The sequence below is a fragment of the Gymnoscopelus braueri genome, assembly GCF_963280865.1.
Source record: "Gymnoscopelus braueri genome assembly, chromosome: 14".
Classification (NCBI taxonomy): domain Eukaryota; kingdom Metazoa; phylum Chordata; class Actinopteri; order Myctophiformes; family Myctophidae; genus Gymnoscopelus; species Gymnoscopelus braueri.
In genome coordinates this window covers 32,112,827-32,134,945 of record NC_137619.1, presented here as the reverse complement: position 1 = coordinate 32,134,945, position 22,119 = coordinate 32,112,827, and the positions used below count along the sequence as shown (strand labels likewise).

Here is a 22,119-nt window from a genome sequence, read left to right as displayed (position 1 = left end):
TGACCGTCTTTAATGGCGTCGCGGAGGGGAGGCTACGGGGGCAGGCTGGTTAAAAAAACACACAGAACACTAGTGGCTGGAGGTCCGTGGGCCCTGTTACAGTCAGGACACAGTCCAAATCCCATAGCCTGAACGGATTGTTGCCAGGTTTTGCGAGGGAGATAAGCAACCAGCTGAGGTATATGAAAACAAGCCCAAAAGAAGCAGAATACTTCAAACCTGTGCATTGACTATTTGAAAATAGCCAGCGCAAAGCATGGTGAGCTTGTAGATCTGCTATGTTCTAACCAAATCTTGGAAAAAGGGAAAAGTAAACAAAAATCTTGTATGCGTGGGTCCCTGCCCCCAACTATTTTCAGATGGGGCATGGGGGTCTGTCGTCTGTGAACAAATACATATGAATATGGGGATCCTTAACAACAAGAATTACTGGTTTAACAACAGCAGGAAGCAAGCCCAACTAAGCAACTACACTTTAGAAACAAGCCCAAAAAAACGACCAATATTTACAAGCTACTTTACAGAAAAACAAGCCCAAAGTCGCTTACAATAAGCGGACATGGCAACGCTGATTGTCGCGCAGTGATTGGATAGTTGGTTGTCAGGTAGCCCGTGTTGTTTTCCCGACCATTCATCGTTAAATATGAGATAGACGATATTTTTCCCTCAGAGATTTGTCTGAAGATAACGCTATTAAAGCCTTAAATTAACTCTAGTTTATTGACGCTCTAGTTTTAGCAGACGACACTGCTCCCCAAAGTAGTGTATGAATTTATTCTCAGTTGCCCGGCAACCACCAAGCCAATCGCAATGCCTGACCCGCCATCCTCCCGGAGGATGCGATCTAAAACTCTACACCTGAATCTGTCCTACAAAGCCCCATTGGTTGCTTTCTCCGTATCCCTTCACGTCGACCAATCGGAGTTTACGTTCTTCCATTCCCAGGCGTTAAAGGGCTTTATCATCAAAGCGGGTCTCAAATGTCAAATAATAATAAATGCCATTCAACCTCGATCTTTATATTTTCCCCTGCAAACTACGAAGCAACGACAGTTTCCCAATGTACGCGTACATTTTCATTCCAAAAGAATCGTAGTTTGTTTGCATTATTCCTGGCTGGCAACCTATAGTATCTCATCAACAAACACAGACAGAAGGATGATGTCATCGTAAAGAATACTGCAGCAGCGGTCTGCAGTAATACATGACAGCTTGGGGGGGGGGGGGGGGGGTAGCAGTTTGTGATGCTGGATAGCAGTGGTGGAAAGTAACTAAGTACATGTACTTATAGGTACAAATTTGAGGATTTTTACTTTACTGGAGTATTTCCCCTTTTCTATGCTTTTACCCCACTACATCTCAGATGCAAATATTGTACTTTTTGCTCTACTACAATTTGAAAACTTGAATTACTAGTTACTTTGTACTGTAGATTTGTATTATTACAAAACATGCATTAACCACTTCAGCCTTGTATGCATTCTTAGGCTATTTGAAAGATCTACAAGCTCACAACGCGTCGCAAGATTTTCAACACATTTTTATACTTTGGAAACTTGTGTAATAGGACATTCTGCAAAATAAGTACTTTCAGCAATTAGGTATATTTTATTAGGAATACTTTTACTCAAGTAAATTTTGAATCCCGGACTTTTAGTTGTAACAAAGTATTTCAACAATGTGGTATTGGTACTTTTACAAGTACAACATGTGAGTACTTCTACCACTGCCGGATACATTATTCGATAGACACACCAAATGTTGTTACAAAGTGACAATAGCCTTCTTAAGTAAAGTCGGCAGTTAAATTTGGCAAATGAAATGAATCATAACCATTATGATTTACTATACATGGATGTAAACAACAGTTTGTTTACGCACCACTTCTCGTGACGTCATCATAAACCAAGCAAATCGCTGCACGCTTTTTCTTGGGACTGATAAACTCTGGTTCTGCCTGCAAGAGTGGCATCAAGAGATTAGGATTAGATTAGATGTATTGACAATATGGTGTGTGCATATGAAATACGTAATTACCTTTTAATTCACCGTTGTTTTTTTAAGTTACCAATACAATCGCATTTTTAAGCAGCGGGAACCACTTTCCACGCAGGTTTAATCAGACCTCAAACAATAAGTAAGACACAGCATATCACATAGCATGTCTCTTTATTATCTCCCAGGTGTTCTGACAGTATTTTCTATGTGGGGAGAACTCTTCTGACCAAACAAACCACCATCATGGTCTAGTAGTGTGATCAAACAACTCTTGCAGTCCAATACAGACATAGCCAGATAACAGCCCAAAAGATGAAGGCTGTGCAAAGGGACTTTGTGCTTTAGGGATAACTTGCTGTCCTTAGGGCTTCTTTGGGAAGTGGCTGTTGCCTCCAGCCTCCCGAAAGGGGCTGTGAATACACATCTGTGTCATCTTTGAACTTGAAGTTAAATGGATAACAAACGGCACAACCTAGCTATGCTTGTGTTCTACACAGCCTATTACTGAGACAGGCTTATAAGTGCTGTTTAAATGCCAACACCATGCCCCCCCCCCCCCACACACCCGTCTACTGTACATTCATTATTTTCCTCATTTATACATATTCATATATTTAAATTCCAGTGCGCATTGGGAAAGGTCCTCACGTATTAATTTCGCCACGTATAAACATTTTGTGATTGTGTTACTTTCTAGGTGATTAAGTCAAGTAACATTCTGAGTGCCAGTCCCCAATCAGCAATACATTGACATTATTTAACAGAGCAAACATTGAGCACTGAGTGACCCTAAGGCAAAAAGCTTGACATGTAACTGGATTGTGACGTGAAAGCGGGACTAGTTCACAAGGCAAAAGCTTCTGCCTACATTTGTTTCTCTACAAAATATTCCACTTGTTTCCAAATTGAGAGCTACCTGCTTATCGCTGTTAAAATGCCTTCCAGTTGCAGTGCAAAAGTCTATCTGTGTAAAGAACATCGGCTGGCTACATTCTGCATCTCCAAGTTCTCTCAATAAAAATTGCTGGCCCAGATCTGAAACTAAGAAAGATACTTAGCTGGTCTTGCTCCTTCTTAAAAAAAGAAAAGTAAAGAAAAAAGTCACATACATAAGACTAAGTTTGCCTCACAGGGTCTATCCACCACTTTTTCCAGATATTCCCTCTAACTATACAGTACTTAAGCATATAATTCCAGTTTCAAATAATGAAGCAAGCAGGAAAGTTTTAAGAGTCACAGGAGCGAGTATGACATATAGGTCCATGTATAAGCATTCACTAAAGGTTCTAGAGTATAAAAAGAAGAGCGTGGGAAAGCAGTATTGTGGTTCAGGCAGGCAGAACACATCACATACAAGGACCTAACAACTGCAGGACTAACCCTAAGAATGACGGCAGTCGATTCCCGTAAAGACAACACAGTTTTGGATCACCTTACCCCCCTCAAGAGAGATGTTGAAATATGTTGTCTGTGTGTGCAGTTAGGAGCCTGCGGTACTGTCCTGAGTGGAAGGCACTGTTATGCTGAATCGAGGTCATGCCGTCTTTGTCACATTATTGAGGTCCATACAAATAGCATAAGCCCAATCAGGTCTGAACAGGTGAGGTCTACTGTCAACTTTGCCAAGACAGGAAGGTGATCCGCCTCTTTGCCTCAGTTACCAGGGTTACAATACACACACTACAGGGGGGGGCGCATTAGCCTTATGTTCTGAATTTAATACATATCGAGTCAGTGAAGTAGTCATACAGTTTCTAGAACAGACAAATGCACACTGCCTTGGTTTAGTGTTAGCTCTGTGGTGTTGCAGCAGCAGAAGGGAACCCTAAGCATCTGGTCAGTAAAGCTACAGTACATCGTGTTTTGCCCTGTGAACCCCATACAATGCACAAAAGCCGAGACGGGTACGGCTTGGTCAAAGAGTTATTACTCAAGTGGCACAACATGACAGCATTGGTAAAAGCACAATAAAGAAATCGCCTAACATTTTGTTTAGTGCAGCAAAGCGCATACAATTTCAGTGTTACCCAAGAAGAAGAAGTTGACATCCTTGTCAATCGAGTGATTAGTTAAAATTATATAAGCACCCATTTTAGTAGTGGCAGAGTCCATCAGGATTGAAATCTATTCTAGGTTGACTAATTAGAGAACAGTTATTAAAAACATACTGTGTGTGGATTACTTACATGGAAATAAATGTAATAAATGGACAAATGTCATAACTGTGCAGGTAAAATTATAGTTTACATATATATCTTTCTTCAAATTTGAAAATAAAATAAAATGATAACCAGTCGCCTACCTCACAAAAACAAGAAGTTTGAAGGCCGCGGAATATTTTCCCTTTGCTTTTCTTAAATAAATTGTTTAAAAGAAGGCAAAAAGTAGTGCAAGAGGTAATGGTAAAGTTAGGTGCTCAGAGGTGGGTGATGTAGATGTGAAATAGCATGATCCAGATAGTGTCGTGCGGTCGGTCTCGTACGGAGAGGACTGGCCAACCAGTTGGCACTTATTGTGTTGTAATATCCACCTCCGACACTGGAACCAGACATACACAATGGAGCAAGCCAGATAAAAAAAAAAAAGACTGAACATTTTTGTCCCCAGACAAATGTTCCCCTTAAAATGGAGATCAAACTAAGATGAAAAGAAATACACACAGCGGAACACCACCTGCGCATGCCTTTCATTTTCAGGGCTGGCACTTCCTCTGTCATATAAGAGATGTCTTATCTTTGATTGGTTGAGATGCCCACGTCTCCAGGTGCAACACATATTTGTGTCCCATTCGACCGACATGGCTATCATCCATTAAGTTTGTGAGCCACGTGCGTCTCCGTCAGGACTGAGAGCAGCAGGGCGGCCTTGGGCTAAAATACTGGCAGGGACCGCTGACAAATGAGGGGCTTCACTGACTAGGTTCTCATACTCGCTACTGTCCTCGTCTTCTTCGTCATCATCTTCGTCATCGTCATCCTCCTGTCCCGCCGCCTGTCTGTCCAGGGAGTCGGAGCTCGATCCATCTCCGTTGCCGAGGTACGGGGTGCTGGGAGTGGGACCAAGTTTGGAGGTAGCTCCAAGGCCCAGCCCCAACCCCATGCCCAGGGGACCAGGGGTGGGGTGGCCCGGGGAGCCCACAGCCTGGGGCCGGGGCAGCAGAGCAGCACTGGTGGGGCAGGGGGAGGAGGAGAGTAGAGCGTCGTCGTGGGATGAGAGGTCGGCGTAGGAAGGGGGATTAGGGGAGGTACCGGGCCGCTCTGGAGCAGAAGGGGCGTGGAAGGCTACCCTTGACAGTAGAGAGGTCTCCAGGGATTCAGTGTTCTCCTCTGGGGTGGGATGTGACTCCGCGACATTCTGAGCATCCCGCAGCCCTGTGCAAGTGAGGGAAAAACAAGACAGATAAATGATTCATGATGCCAGGGGCTTTCTAATACCGGAAGGTAGCTTCTGCCAGCATTTTTAAGTATTCCAACTAATTTGTCAAGAACCACAGAATATTTATCTCCAGTATGATCCCCTGATGGTTGCTAATCACAGAGGAAATCACTGTGCTTACATGGGGAAAAAAATGTCATCGTGACCTCCCCGTTCTCTTGTTATACCCAGTTGAAAATAGCATGTTTCGCCCAAAATATATAGTAAAAACTAATATTACACAGGATTTTAAAGTAATAAGTTAACCAGGGAGTGAAGGAGCAGTAAATCTTCAGATTACGTTATCTTGGGTTCTGGAGTTTTTTTGTTGTTGAAATGGCGGAGATCTCCGTCAATGGCGGTAAACGGTTGGATTCTAAATGACGGAGATCTCCGCCAACGGGCAGGGAATGTGTTAAATGTGAGCATATTCAAAAAGAACGTCAACTATGACAGTTTGAACAGGATTAGACATGAAAACAATTTGATTCATGAATTTATCAATTAACCATTGATTTTGTTTAATGAGACTGCAAAACTTTTGGTAAATTAAATTCTTTCCATACTTAAGTGGTTCAAGTGGTCCTTGAGGTGGCTCCAGCATAATTAGTTAATATAGCATCAAAATTAGTATAACCACTTTAATCCTATATAATTTACATGCCATGTAATTGTATGAGGGTCCCTGGCACAAAATATTTAGAGGTAGGGGTCCACAGCCAAATACATGTGGGGGTCCTTGACATGAAAATGTTTGAGAACCACTGCCATACTAAGTTTAGTGTACACGTGAGTGGTCATGACATTTAATAATTCCCAAACAATTACGTACTTCTCTCCTCTTCAGCTGTCTTTTGTTTCCTGAGAGCAATTTGTTGTTTGAGTTGGTTCACTTCTTCTTGAATTTCCTCCTTCACACGTTCACTTTGTTCAACCTCACCACATACAGCCTAAAGCAAGAAAATGGAAAAACACAAAATGTTTCAACATTTGAGAGTAGTTTTTGCTTATTTTGTAATATATCCTCCATGCAATAATGTTAAGCACTGCACTCTGGCTCACCTGCACTTTATCTTGCAGTGCGCTGTAGACTAGGAATATTGTTCGGATATCCTTCATCACACCATGTTGGTCGAAAAACTCAGCCCTGTGCAGTTATTCACACCGGTCATTATTTCCAATAAGACATAAAAAAGCAACACATGGTAAGGTCTCATATAAGGTATTCAAGGGAAGTTCACAACAAAAGGCTTACATTAAAAGGCATTAGAACAGTACAGATGTACATGTTGGCTAAATGATGGGGGCTTTGTAAGTCAAATCCTGCAAACTAATCAATGTGTAATTGAAAAACGACATGATCTCATGAAGATGTGTTTGTCTATGCCGAGTCACCAATATCATGTTTAGCCATAAACACACCAAAGTACAAATATGCACATGCAGACATGTCCTTCTTGCTCACCACATACATCAATGTTTACCCCCAAATGCACAGTAAAACACACACAGAGCAAGCTTGCACACATGTTCGCATACAGAAGCACAAGTTGAGTTCCAACCTTACCCGTGCTCTTTGATAACCTTAGCGTAGTTGAGTGAGGTGTTGGGCACTGAAGAGACTTTGTATTCCTGCTGGCTGGTGTTGCCCAGGTTGGGAATTGTTAGTGTGATCCTCTGGTTGCACCTGCTGGGTGGAGATGGACAGTTAGCTTAGAGCAGATTACTGATCACACATTAGCGACACATGATATTGGAATTGGTTATTCCGGCCAACAACATTATCTTTTCATTTCATGACAATACTATGTGTCTTCCCACCAGGGGTGTTTACCTTATTACTGAACACTACACTGTTTCAAAGTGTCTGCATTCATTGAAGGAGATGGGCACACGTTGTTTCAGCTTAATTGTCAAAAACATGTAACATTTATTTTGGCAAGCATGCCGTCTTTCCATTAACGCCTGTCATTGGCAATACATCATATCGGTGCAACATATTGGGGATAGGTTTGATATCGGATCCGATTTCTATTTTCAACAAATATTGTCCAATACCAATAACACATATTTTGACAGGGTAAGTAAATGTATTGCTACTGAAAGTGTCAACAAAAATAGATTAGTTGTCTCCTTATGGAAAAAGGTATTTTATGCACATTTCATTTGATATGTCATTTATTACACAAGTACTTCAATATGGAAGCATTCCATCTTCTCAATATTTAAGGAATGTTTGTGCAGGCAAGCAAAAAGCGGTCAGAGGTTCAAGAGCTAATCCTGTTTATCCTTTCTCAATATCACTATATGCCTGGTATGTAGAACAAGATAGAAGATATGTCTAACTGAACGTGTTTTTCAAAGAAATTCATCCTTGATCTATGGGCCATTTGCATGTCTCCTTAGGCTTACATAAAAGTGTGCTTCTCTCTTCATTCTATTGAAAGATAACCACATAAATGTAACATCTGCGGTTTGGAGACCTGCACTGCATGTCCTCCATACCTCTCTGCACTAATAAAGAAAAAAACGTCCTTAAATAAACACACATTCTCACACATCAGTACATTATGCATGTCCACGTGAGAGATCTTTATACCTGCTATTGGGTCTGAAGAGCACATATTCCAAAGCGTGCGTGGAGCTGTTGGCCGTGGAGCAGAAGCTGAAAAGGAGGAAGACTAGGTCGGGCACACCCAGCAGCTGAGTCAACTGCTTGTGGATGATTTGTTCCCTGAACGACATCTGCTGCTGCGTGTTCCTTCGGAAACGGTACCAGCCGATGATGTTCTACATGAGCCGAGGACATGCAGAGGGAAGTGAGTTCAGTCAGTTTTAGCAAGAACCCAAGGTTCCCACTGACACACAGCCTAATTTAGACTTCTTATTGGTCGGATAAGACGATGTTTCATGAGCTCGAAGAAGTCTAAATTAGGCTGTACCTTGGTGTGCGGGAACCACTTCCAAATCATGTTCTGCACATAGGGCTGTCACAATTACAGATTTAAGTTGACGATTAATTGTCACACAAATTTATTTGACAAATAACTTAAATACACAAAGAAATGACTGACTCACATTTAATCATTTTATACTCAAAAACATTTAAAAATAGCGTAAATAGCTGATCTACAAGCTTGCAACGTGTCACAAAGTGATGTGTTGTAAGCTTGTAGATCTGCTATTTCTGCTTTTTGAAACTTGCAAACGATTATGCAAAATAATTGCGATTTTCTCAAATAATTGCGATTAGACTTTTATGTAATGATTGTGACAGGCCTATCTGCACTTAACCGAGCACTCACTGTCAATGTGCATACAGTTGGTTTCCAGTGAGTCAGTTTCTCAAGTGCCAACTACTGAGCATGATTAACAAATTATTAGCTTTGCGTCACAGCACATTGTGTTTGCACAGGCTCGTTTGGTTAGACAAAATTGGTCAGGTTGGATGAGTGAACCTAAATCAGACGGAAATTTGGGTATTTCCTGTCATCATCATCAATCATAGGCTACTCACTTTGTCTTAGACTATTTATTAACCCATTGAGACCTGAAGCCGATTCTACACGTCTCCTAAATCTCAACAGTTTTCTGAAAAACGTATGTTTCTTTCTATATCAGTGGTGCTCAATCTTTTTCATGTCAAGGACCCCCAAAATTATATGTATTTGGCCACAGACCCCCATCAAAATATTTTGTTCCAGAGACCCCCAGAAGCAAAGATTTGAGTTAAAAATGTAAAAATGTTATATATATATTCAAAGATTTTCACACATTTTCACGATTTTTCAAAAATAGCAGATCTACAAGCTCGTAGCGCGGCACTCGGTGCCGCGCTACAAGCTTGTATATCTGCTATTTTTGAATAGCCCAAAGTGTAAAATAATGCTTTTTAGCTCAAATCTAAAAATGACACAGTTCCAGGTCTTAATGGGTTAATAAACAATCAGCAATTTTTGTGCACCCACCCAGGCCTTTGGGTAACAAAACATACTCACTTTTCGCCTATCTTTAAGTATTCTGTTAAGACTTTCCTCGTTGACTTTGCCTGCGTAGTCATAAAAGCTGGAGAGATGAAAGATTGAGAAGGGGTAAAGACAAGTTATCTTAAGTAATGGTAGGGCTGGGCAAAATATCAATATCGATATTGTGATACGAGACTAGATATCGTCAGGGATCAGGATATGGCATAAGTTGTAGATCAACTACATTCAAAATTACATGACAGGAGGACGTCAGAATATGAAAATTAAGCTTGGCTTTATATAGAAAAAGAGTGGCGTACAAAACATTACGGAAACAATCTCTTGGCATCACTTGCTATTCACATCTGCTCTCTGGCAAACTCAACATTACACTGAATATCAACAATAGAATCCCAGGCTTTCCTTACATCCGGTTTTAGCCGCAAAGCATTGTGGTACATGCAGTTTCTTAACCCTTTGTTAAGCAATACAATAGAAAATAAGTCTCAATTCAATGTTTCAAAAATGAAATCAATACCAATAGACTGAAATCAATCTTTTTAACGGTTTAAACCGTAAATAATAATATATATTTTTAGCATATGTCGTATTTTTAGCACATACGACAGTCGGCACGGCAACTCGCACGCCTAAGCTCGCTCGGCGGTGCCTCTCGTGGCTCAAGTCCCCTTCAGACGGCGCGCCTCCGTCGGTGAAAACGAGTGCACCTTTTTCAATTTGACTGGTTTTCCAATCATACTGTAGCATATACATTACTGATACTGATATAAAATGAAATGAAAATCTGAAGAGTAAATAATCATATCTTACCTAAATAATTGTGCACACGGTTCATGGTTATGGATTTCTGTCAGGGGGGGGAAACAATGAAAATTAACATCACGATGTAGTCCAATGTAACAGGACTGTATATAAAGAATAAATATGAGCCAGCAGAGTAGAATATTAAAATGACCTTAGTACATTAGGTCTACATTAGGTAATACTGCTCACAACTGGCAAACAGATCTCATACTAAATTAATTATAAAGCTTAAGTCTACATTCACAAGCCGCTTATCGACAGCAGCTCATTTCTGCAGTTTAAAAAAATCTATGTTGTCTTCGGATTAAGGTAGGGTTCACCACCACTTGCCTTTAGGCACTGCCTTTTTACTTTAAACCGTATGAGAAATGCCCGCATAGCAGCCGCATTTAGAAGGCTCTGATCCGCGAGTACCTTTTCTGGCTAAACGGAGCCCTTTGAAAAGTTTTAAATAGTTTATTTCTTCAGAAATGTGCTTATGACATGGACCGCTTTTTATCAGCTGTCCAATCAAGACTGTACTCAAATGCAGAGGTACTCATCAAAGCTGATGATTTCTTAAAGGCAGACCTATTAATATATTGATGCTGTCGGGCAGAAACGTATCTCTCCATATTTCAACGTTTAATGCTTTTTTCGTACATTAATGCCCTACATCATCATATAAGACAGAGTGTCACAAAACTACATGATTCCTTCCTACTAAAGTAAGACGGTTGTCTGTGTGGACATCTATCAACAGCAGTTACATTTGTAAATTTCACATGAAATCAGCCGTTTCATGCATTTTGAAAGTTTATGTTCATTTAAAAAAAAGGAACAGTCATAAACATTTGTGCTTCTCGTGTGACCAGGTCTTACCCACTACTTGAAGCAATTCAGCATTGCTGATATGTGCGTCATTAATGCTGACCGTCTCCTCTTGCCTCACTTCTCCTAATAGGAAGCCCTCCTGTATAAATGAAAACATTTAGACATTAATAATCCACATGAACTAAGGCGTCCCTATTCTGGAGCGAACATTCAGCAAAAAAACAGATTATCTACAAGCAAGAGATTTGGTGTAGAGCAGGGGTCTTCAACGTTTTTCAGGCCAAGGACCCCTTTGCAGAGAGAGAGATGAAGCAGCGAGGGACCCCCACTATATATTTATATAAAATGTGTTGCAGATTAAACTTTTACATACATTTCATAGATAGCTTCATAGTTTGACAGCACTATTGGTCAGTGTCGTGTAAATGAACGTGTTTTGTTTGTTAGTTTACACAGATTCATGTTTCTATCAAACAAAGATGTAAACCCCCTGTAGTAACTCTGAGAAACCCTAGGGGTCCTGGGCCCCCTGTTGAAGACCCGTGGTGTAGAGGGAAATACTAGCGGCCCTAGTATAGAGCCCTAGGGCATTGGTTCTCAAGCTGTGGGTCCCCACATGATTTTCTTGGGGGGGGGGGTCCCCAGATGAGAGTGAAGTGCCAATTTAAGGACGTAAGACTTTTTTAACACCTCAACAAAAATGAAAGAATAGAAAAAGACTGCATCAAAAGTAATCACTTAACTATACTGTAAAAACTGGTCAAACATTGACCAACTTGTCAAATAATATAAGAAAGAGTTGCAAGGCTTGTGAGCTTGGAGATTACTATTTTCAATACTTATCTGTGGAACAGAGTCAAACTAAATGTAATGCCTCAATTCCTACATTCCAAGTGCTTGTCAGGGTGGGGGTCCCCAGTTCAAATAGGATCATTTTGGGGTGCCACAGCCTGAAAAGGTTGAGAACCACAGTCAACTAAAGGCAAGACCACACCCATTCAACTAGTCGCAACAAAATAGTTTTAAGGCCAGTCCACACCAATGCAACTCCTTGCAACTGCCATTGGGTATAATAGTTTCAAGTAGTTGCATGTTGCAAAGAGTTGCATTAGTGTAGACTGGCCTTTAGGGTTCAAGTGGTTTCAGCATCAACTAGGATGGGTATGAGTTATATACGGAAGCATCTTTTTAAATGGCATTTCCTCAAATGTAATTCTGTGCAGCTCTAACAACTATGTGTACATCATAAATGAACCACGTTGGAAATGACAATATCAAGCAACATGAAAGTGTGTTCCACGAGTCAGCAAGGAGTCACTCCTTTCTACAGCAAGGGTTTCTACAGCAAGGGTTCCCAAACTTTTCAGGCCACGACCCTCCAAAATAATCATATTTGAACTGGGGACCCCCCACCCTGACAAGCACATGAAATTGTAGGCATTACATTTAGTTGGACTCGGTTCCACAAATAAAATATTGTGAAAATAGCCAAACTCACAACTTGTGAGCTTGTAGGTCGGCTATTTTCACAATGTTTTCCTCTTTCTTACATAATATTTGACAATTTGGCATTAAAAATGGTCTTAAATGTCTGTATGTTGGTTTGTTTAATGTTTAGTAAGAAATCAATGTTGAACATTAAGCTAGTCATCTGGGGACCCCCCAAAATAAGTCCAGACCCCCAGTTTGGGAACCACTGTTCTACAGGGAGGTGACAGCAGTTAGCTGCCATGGCAAATCGTCAGGTAAACAACTGCGGTTGTTTTGCTCTCTGGAGCTATGCAAAGAATGAAGGCAAGCTTTACACACCTGCCTAGCAACACCCAGTCACAAAACCTGTGTATTGATTGATTGAATACTTTATTAAAAAGGTTATTTAAAAAGCACAGAAGGTACAGTTCTATACTAAAGGATGCTAAAAGGATTAAACCCAAGAAAGCCCACACATGGCTTGTTTCCATTGGGGTCCTGAAATTGTAAGAGTTAGCTTCCTTAATCAAGCAAGCTCGGAATATGGTCACATTATTTCATTGCCCATATATTCACTTGCACTGAACACAAGGCCATCCGCAAACCAGTCATCTCTGTGACTAGTCCATGTATTTTTAAACCCGGTCTGTCACATTGTTGTTTGATAGAGCTCACTGCGCTAACATTAGCAGCTAACGTTAGCTAATGCAGCTATGTGAAAACACAACGACAAACACCCCAAGATTTCAGCTCGTTTCTCTGTCGAGACCGTTTTACTGTTTTTAAGACACGTCAGGTTATCTGTCAGATAAGAGTTAAGCCATCCAGAATTATTTAGTATTTAAGTCTAGCCGGTATCATTATTATTACCGTCACAGATACACGGAAGTCATTGCACTTAGCAGTTGTGTTAGCTTGCTAGGCTAATGACTACCTTCTGCGACCAAAACATTTCTAAACAACCTTCCCTGTTTCTGTGTGCTGCTTTGTATCAACAGGACGAACCAGAACAATGCAGTCGCCCGATGCACAAGCCCTGGGAGACCAGAAACACATACATATGGTTATTGGTTCTGCATGGTGCCAGAGCATAGACGAGACCCACAGCAGCTAAAGCTAGCTAGCTAGCGGCAGCTAGCAGGCAACAGGATGATGACAGTGGAAAACAACACACACTGTCGCAGAGATCACAGCTCGCCAGAGCGACCCACGCACACAAGCACACGTTTACCTCTTAATGTCACTGACGACATGTTAAACACTTACATGATCGCAGTTGCTGTTGGCGCTGTGATAACACACAGAAGTAAACGTATAACCCGAAATGGATGCCGCCATGATGGAAACATCCCCATCTATCTCCCACCACCCCCTGCGACTGAGTTGTTGACTGTCTGCTGCTGGACGCACGGCACGGCGCGACTCCTCCGCAACGCAACTGGTTGTGGGTACTGTAGTAGGCGGCCACCCGCAGGTGTTACACCTACATGTGTAACCTATCGAATAGCATGACTTCTATTCCTGCCTGGCTCAATAATATTATGTTGTCTTATAATAATGATGAATACTTTTTTTTAGCGGTGACAGCCACTCCAACAAGTGACCAAGTGTGTTTGTCCGTATGTATTAAAAATAATTAAAGTGAGTGCAAAGTAATTGATTTTTAAGTAAAACTACTTCACAAGTTCATAAATCATTAAAAAATACTTCACAGTAAAATAAACCTAAATTGCACACACTAGTCTGTATGGGGCACTTACAGAGCAGCAGTGTTACAGCAGTTTCTAACATTTCAAATGGCCATACTCGTGACCATTGCTCTAATCAGCGCAAATAGAGTAGTACCGCCTGAATACCAACACCCACACATCAAGTACAGTAGTACCGTCTGAATATTCAAGAGTCTCGTTTGGTTTGATTAGATAAGATATTGATTGATTGAATACTTTATTAGACAGAAATGTTAACAGCACCAGGTACAGTCAAACATTAAAGATGGGCTAAAAAGATAACACAAAAAAGTCCACTCATTGTGGTCCTATGTATTCAATTAATCAACATAGCATATAGCAATATTATCAACAAATAAAACGCTATATGTACAAAGTAGAAAAAGGGGAAAGAGAAAAAGAAAAAATGGCAGCAGTGAATGCCATCTCCTTTCTATGGGAAAGGTGAGTTTACCCATAGATATATATCTATGAGTTTACCTCCCCTTTTAGATAGACAGACAGACAGACAGACAGACCGTGACCTCTCGGGGAACCCCACGTTGACATGTGATATCATGTTACCAGATCCACAGTGAGCCACGCACAGTGGATACAGCGACCTCTGGTGTCACAGTATTCCATTGCTTACGAATTTCAATGCAACGTCGTCGCCATGGCAGACACAGACAGCATGGATTCCACGCATGGCTGTCGTGGTACTTCAGAACCAGCAGAAGACAGAGGCTCGGAAGATGATGTCGGTACTTCGGCACTCGGAACGAAAGAATAGTAAGTGTTGTAGCAACTTGCTCCAAAGATCATCAACAGTGTGTTAGCTTTATTGGGGGCTTTTTCAATAAGGGACATTATAATACACTGTGTATGATACAGCACCATGGTGCTGGTGCAGCTCTCCTGCATTGCTGTCAAACTATCCATGGATAGAAATCATTACATTGTATTCTTTAACTTTTGGCTGATTATCAGAGGAGCTTCTGTGCCATAATCTCTTGGCTGCGATGTCCTGTAAATAATGTAGCCTACTTCTGCGGAATGTAAACAACATCTGACTAATTATGCTTATTTCCTTCCATATTTTCCAGCTGGGATGAGGCATACCAAAGAGAATTGGACACATTCAGGGACATTGGAGATGTTGGTGAAATATGGTAGATCTGAGCTCTTACTTATACTTACACAGCACTCTCTAAATATAGAATAGCCTAGCTCCATAAAGAACCTCTCACTCCGCTATACAGCTCCGAGATGAGGTTCTATGTCGTTCTCTTCCAGAATCGGGTGAACGTCCGCCAAGGCTCCGCTGTTTACCCTTTTGTATACATCGTATCCCAAAACTAATGGTAGATTCCAAACCACACGGATGTTTAAGGTTTGGTTCGGAGCATAATATTTAGGTCCGGAGCGAAACTACCCGTTTAAATCGCTTATTTAGTCAGCCTGTGGCCATGTTTCCCATTCAACCCGTCAAACAGGAAAACCCCCCTACGTCCGCTGCCAGTACTGCTCCCGGTTTGGCTACAATGGGAAACATGGCCACAGGCTGACTAAATAAGCGATTTAAACGGGTAGTTTCGCTCCGGACCTAAAATATTATGCTCCGAACCAAACCTTAAACATCCGTGTGGTTTGGAATCTACCATTAGTTTTGGGATACGATGTATACAAAAGGGTAAACAGCGGAGCCTTGGCGGACGTTCACCCGATTCTGGAAGAGAACGACATAGAACCTCATCTCGGAGCTGTATAGCGGAGTGAGAGGTTCTTTATGGAGCTAAGAATAGCCTAGCCCTAGAATGTCTGTGATCTTACATACATTTCAAGTATTCCAAATACACAGTCATAGATCGCTCTCGTCGACCCACTGTGTAGTGACGATCTGCGCGGCCATAAAAGTGCTCTAAACTCCGTCTGTACTCACCCAATAATTAATTCCTAAGACTTGGAGTCATATTTTGTCCTCTAGTTTCATATCCATTTGAAAGTTCTGCCAGAAAACGTGTGTTTAGTCAAATATGTGATTCATTACCCCGCACCAATCACAAGCACCTGTCAATTGTGTGTCCCAAACATTTGTGCGTCCTAAAGGAAGTTACGTATATTCAGTCCTGCAATCATTCCTGGCCCCTCGCCCCGTACAGAAAGTCGTCCGTGTGCAGCTCGTGGAAAAGTGGAGATATTTGACTAAACACACGTTTTCTGGCAGAACTTTCAAATGGATATGAAACTAGAGGACAAAATATGACTCCAAGTCTTAGGAATTAATTATTGGGTGAGTACAGACGGAGTTTAGAGCACTTTCATGGCCGCGCAGATCGTCACTACACAGTGGGTCGACGAGAGCGATCTATGACTGTGTATTTGGAATACTTGAAATGTATGTAAGATCACAGACATTCTAGGGCTAAGAATAGCGAGGCTTTTTGTGAAAGCAAAGCAAGTCCACTAGATATCATGTCATGAACTTGATATCATATGAACGTTAGTACCGGTATTAGATTAATAAAAGCAAAGCAAAATCATTCAAAGTGATATACAGCAATATTTCATTTCACAGAATATCTTGTAAGTTGTCACTAATGTCTGTGTTTTCCCCCTTAAGGTTTGGTGAGGCAAGTATGAACCGTGTCCTTCGATGGATGGACAAAGCTCAAATTCCAGAAAATGCTGCCATCCTTGACATAGGCACTGGAAATGGAGCCTTATTAGTTGAACTGGTATGAAATGAATACTAATTCATATGGGGGTTTATTTCGTATGTCTTATTTCATACCCACAATATGTGGCTTGTAAATAGGACCAGGAATGATAATCATGTTTTTCTGAAAACCTAAGAACATTCATTCCTCTGACCACTGTTATTCTTTTCCTCTTTTTGTTGTTTTTTGTGTGTAAAGGCTAAACATGGTTACACAAATATTCTGGGTGTAGATTACTCTGCAGCGTCTGTAGAACTGGCCAGAAGTGTTCTCCAGACTGAGGACATTGCTGATGTTACTGTAAAGGTGAGTTGACATTGATACATGGTATGCGTTCAGGTTTAGGCCTGGCTCAGGGAAGAGGACGCCCCTGCCATGCACAGTCCACCATGTACATGAATTGTATTGGTTCTTTAAATATTTTATTTGTGCTTGTCAATTACATTTTTTAATTTCGCTGTAATTTTTTTTATTGTACTGTTTGACCCCAGGAAGAATAGCCACTGCTGAGGCAGTCACTAATGGGGATCTAAAATAAACAATAAACAATAAATGGTCAGTTTCGCATTTAATGGCCATATCACTGTGTCATGGATTAAAATTCTCGGTCACTACGACTGATTTCAGTCGTTTGGATTCCATACAAGGCAACACAGCACGTCTTCTATGGAAGCACACCAAAAATAGCTGATCCACAAGCTCGCAACGTGTCGTAAGATCAGCTATTTTCGTTTTAAAAAAAAAGTTTTACATTGAAGTATTTGAATTGATCACACTAGCAACAGAATACCTGTGTCAGAGGCATAATACAGGTCTGTGTCAGAAGCATCTTAAATAAAACCTTAACTCTGTTTTCAGTCGTGAGACAAAACTTTTCAGTCGTGAGATTTTATTTTGCTTTAGTCCATGCTGTGTAATTACTCCACTAGTATTTCACATAAAATAAAATATTGCGAATAAAGCGAGGCAGTGATTTAATACTACACGTATACTGATGATATACACTGCATAATTTTATACTGAACTGTGATGTAAAGTGGCATCAATCAATAACTAACTTTTTAAATGGCAAATTGCCGATTGCATGGATAAGGACACTCCAGTCAACAGGTGGTGGTGCTGTAGAGCTGTTCAAACTGCAGGTGTGAACAGGTTATGAAGAAATAACTGACAGCCAGTTCTTTATACATAATATATGTATAGTAAGGATGTCAACAATAGCCTTATTTGACTAAGAAATATGAATGGATTCCTCATTAACTGCCTTGCTGAGCCATGCACACGCAACACAAATTCACAACATTACCCGCAGCACTTAACTTATAGTGTGCTTTGCTGCTTAGGGTCTGGTGGATCCCAGGACATGGCCAAATCCACCATTGATATATAAGCGCTGTATTAAATCCCTTCCATCCCGAATGCCTGTGATACCCTTTAGCTTTCTGCAATACGGTGGACTTGCACTCAGGCCCAGGACTGTGAGAGCAGTGAGAGAGGAAACTGTGCAGTATTTACCCTGTGGGGTGGTGGGAAAGCAGGAAGGCTTTAAAAGTGGTGGAAGTCTGGCCAGCGTTTACGTTTGACCACCTCCAGCCCCAAATGAATGAACAGGATTTAATACATCTGCCGAAGTATGTGTGCAAGAAAAACAGGTTTCAAATACCATTCATGCATGTGATAAGGACCGTGGTGACGAGTGAGTTTTCCTCCCTCCCAGTGGCTCCCACATGTACATATGGTTGCATATGGTCTATATACAACACATACCTATGCTATGGAGGTGTATTTTGCTTGGGCTGAGAGCCCTGCTGCTGAAGTCAATATTGACCTTAGTCTGGTAGAGTGTGTGTGTGTGTGTGTGTGTGTGTGTGTGTGTGTGTGTGTGTGTGTGTGTGAGATGGTATGTTGGCATCTTGGTCTGTATCTCATGTGCAGTAGAACACTACAACACTTTGTATGGATCTGTGTGATTTCGTGCACATATTGCAGCCTTAACTGGAATTTGATTGCGAGCCGAGGAGCTTCAATCACAGGATAAGAGAGCTAGCGGCAGGATGTATCCCCCTCCAAAAAAGGTCATCTTCAGTGTCACATCTTCATCCATCTTCCAGGCTGATTTGGCACTCTCCCACATCCAGCTTTAATTTTACAGGCCTGTGCACAAATCCAAGCAATACTCCCAACACATACAGTACAGTGCATGTACATATTTCACTATACATTGAGTCACTCTACTTAAACCGGCAATAAAACTAAAATGATGTGACCCTTGGGTGGTGGGTTTGTGGCTCTTGTGATCTGGTGTTCTGTGCACTGTCTGGATGAAGGAGCTCTTTCACTGGTGCTGGGCCACAGTGGTGAAATTGGCCTCTGCTATGTGGGTAGCTGAAGTATCGTTTCAAAGTGAACCAGTGAGGTGGGACAGAATTTGTAGAATGCCAAAGATCGAACGTAGGGTAAGGGTAGCACTCGTGACAGTGTCCATGGATGTATATTTTATGAGTCAGACAAAAGATTTGGTCAATCAAAGGAGTGAATATAACTTATGTTTATCTGCTGTCACTTTTTCATCTTCTCAGGAAGTGGACTTTTTGAGCTGCTCTGGGGAGCTGAGGGGATTTGATGTTTGCATCGACAAAGGAACATATGACGCCATAAGCCTAAACCCAGACAAGACGGAGGAGGGCAAAGGACGCTATGTCCAGGCGCTAAGAGATGCGCTGAAGGAGGGGGGCTTTTTCATCATCACCTCCTGTAACTGGACGAAAGACCAGCTGCTACAGAGGTTCAGTGAAGGTGAGGGGAAACGCGGGGCCGTCATTAAAATGCAAATTAGCTCTTTAAATGGCAAGTTATATACTGTAACAACCCCACGCCCATGGTTGCACAACATAATTGTGCAGCCAGTTTGAGATACTTCTGTTGCTGTGTTTGAAATCAAAGTTGGAGCAGTATACGCACATCCACAAGAATTACAGTCGGGTGTCATAGAGATGTAAGTGTGGGCCGGTTTACGTTGGTGTCCGGGCAAACAGTTAAACTGTGCCACTGACAGAGACAGTTGCCTGGAGGGCTGTCACGGTGCAGGAAGCAACAAAAGCTAGCTCGTGAAGCTTGTATTTAGGGCAAGCTTCCATTAACAGTCACTCCTTTCAATAGAAGTCAGAACTATGGGGAGGCTGCAGGGGGCCAAGGCCCTAAGACCTCATCTTTCACACTGACGGTCTGACTTTAACAGGCTTGGGGATACATCACAGATGGCAAATGGATGGCTTGGTAATGCCTCAAACCTTTCTAAACTATTGTTTAACCAGGGTCATAGATATACAAGTCCAGGCATCTGACTATTAAGGCATTATGTTGGTGCTCAGCCAGTTTTGCTGTTAAAGCCTTTAACAGACTGCATATATTTTATGTATAGTTTTTATGTTATCGTATTTTCTTTGTCTGCACTTTGTAAACGTGTTTTGGAAAAGTGCTTTATAAATAAAGTTATTGTTATATAATGAACCTCTACAAATTATCTTCTCCCGTTTTCTGTAGGTTTCGAGTTTGTACAGGAATTGCCCACACCCCGTTTCCAGTTTGGTGGGAAGACCGGAAACAGTGTAACAGCTCTTACCTTCAAGCGACTCCATTGAACCACACTAACACCAGAAGATGTGTGATATATATGTATATATTTTATAGACTTTTCCTTCAATTGAATTATGGTTTGTCACTTTACAGACCTGTCGGGAAGAAATTGCCAATAATTATATTATTTGCAAACGGTTTTGTAATAAATTATGTATCCCAATGTTATTGTCAACACTTTCTTTATAAACAAAACATTTGAATCCATTATGTGTATTTGTCAAGGGCCGTTCACACTGAGCACTATATAACTATATCGTTCACCATTGTATTTAATAGTTGGTGTGAACTCTGCCATCCACTTGATTTAGAACACATTTTAAAACTATTTTTATAGTTATAGTGCTCAGGCCCTTTTAGGGCCGTTCACACTTAGTTCACACTGAGTTCATTCTTAATGCTTTGAGGTAAAGATAAAGACATTTTACAGTAGAGGGGGCCATTTCTCAGACTTTGAACAAACCCATCAGCTTCTGGAATGGTGTCATATTTACTTTACATTGATATTCTATGTGCAGTGGACAGATGTTTAACCTGACTTATAAGTTAGTGTATTTCAGGATATGTGTAAACATCTATAAAACCAAATATAGCAGACAGTGAGAAAATTAGGCAGTTCCCCGTCAGTACTAAGATTTTCCAATTATTTTATTTCTTAAAAAATGAAATAATCAAATTTTTATGAGATATCTGGTGAATGAATTTATTTTTATTTTTATTTCTATCATGAAAAGATTGAAGTTGCCAGCAGCTATCTTATGACTAGCTTGTAAAATGGCTTCAGTGTGGACTCTAAAATATCTATAAATTAGACCCTTTGTCGCTGGATCAAAAACAGATTCAATCAATCTAGTTTGCTTAAGGAGACGATGTCAGATTCATTTGGACATTATGTGCTTGTGGAGAAAAAAATCAGTTTCACTCGAAGCCTTTTCATGTACAGTATTTAACATTGAATTTCATGATGACGTAGGTTCCCGTATCTTGTGGCATCTGCGCTATTTGGTGCTAATATGTGGCTACTTATTTGAACTCATCCTCATCATGTGCATCTACTTACATTTTTCAGTCAGAGCATCAAAGCAGATCTTGATTGATAATCTCATTCACTCATGAGCCTATTTGTCCTATTCCGGTTTTATACCTTAGGACAAATTGTGATCATAAAGGAGCTGTGTGTGTGTGTGTGTGTGTGTGTGTGTGTGTCTGCATGTGTGCATGGCTGCGTGTGTGTGTGTGAGTGTGTTTATGTTTATGTTTATGTTTATGTGTGTGTGTGTGTGTGTGTGTGTGTGTGTGTGTGTGTCTAATGACTGTCCATATCTCCTTCAATCAACCAGCAGTCTATAATGAATCCACAGTGGGTGTGGATTTTGTGGAGGGTTGAGGTTTTTGCCATTTCCTGTCTCAACTCTGTCGTTAATAACTGTCAAACCCCGGGTCCCTAATTGGAATCTGGGCCAGTGGCCCAATGGGAGCAGTCGACTCGACACTGAGGCATGCTGTTGAGTAAACATGCACGGCTTTACCAGAATTACTGCCTGGAAATTTACAAGATGGCGGATATCC

The 22,119-nt window shown here is 41.1% G+C and overlaps 2 protein-coding genes across 3 annotated transcripts; one reads left to right on the top strand and one right to left on the bottom strand.

Annotated features, from left to right (window-relative positions):
• Positions 1-2,152: 2,152 nt before the first annotated feature.
• On the bottom strand, positions 2,153-13,882 carry abraxas2 (abraxas 2, BRISC complex subunit). Of its 2 annotated transcripts, none has more exons than XM_080450389.1 (9): positions 13,752-13,882; positions 11,064-11,154; positions 10,209-10,245; positions 9,411-9,477; positions 8,012-8,202; positions 6,980-7,102; positions 6,475-6,559; positions 6,245-6,362; positions 2,153-5,369 (listed from the first exon to the last, which is right to left on the bottom strand). In XM_080450389.1, exons 1-9 carry the CDS (start codon positions 13,821-13,823, stop codon positions 4,810-4,812), a joined length of 1,344 nt encoding a protein of 447 aa, XP_080306515.1. In that variant the 5' UTR covers positions 13,824-13,882; the 3' UTR covers positions 2,153-4,809. The 2 variants fall into 2 exon arrangements, with proteins under 2 accessions (XP_080306515.1, XP_080306516.1); XM_080450390.1 differs by having other exon boundaries at positions 6,980-7,099.
• Positions 13,883-14,851: 969 nt separating this feature from the next.
• On the top strand, positions 14,852-20,707 carry LOC308100117 (EEF1A lysine methyltransferase 2-like). The gene is made up of 6 exons (XM_080449022.1): positions 14,852-14,986; positions 15,301-15,366; positions 16,818-16,932; positions 17,113-17,220; positions 19,494-19,710; positions 20,458-20,707. Exons 1-6 carry the CDS (start codon positions 14,871-14,873, stop codon positions 20,553-20,555), a joined length of 720 nt encoding a protein of 239 aa, XP_080305148.1. The 5' UTR covers positions 14,852-14,870; the 3' UTR covers positions 20,556-20,707.
• The last annotated feature ends 1,412 nt before the right edge of the window (positions 20,708-22,119 follow it).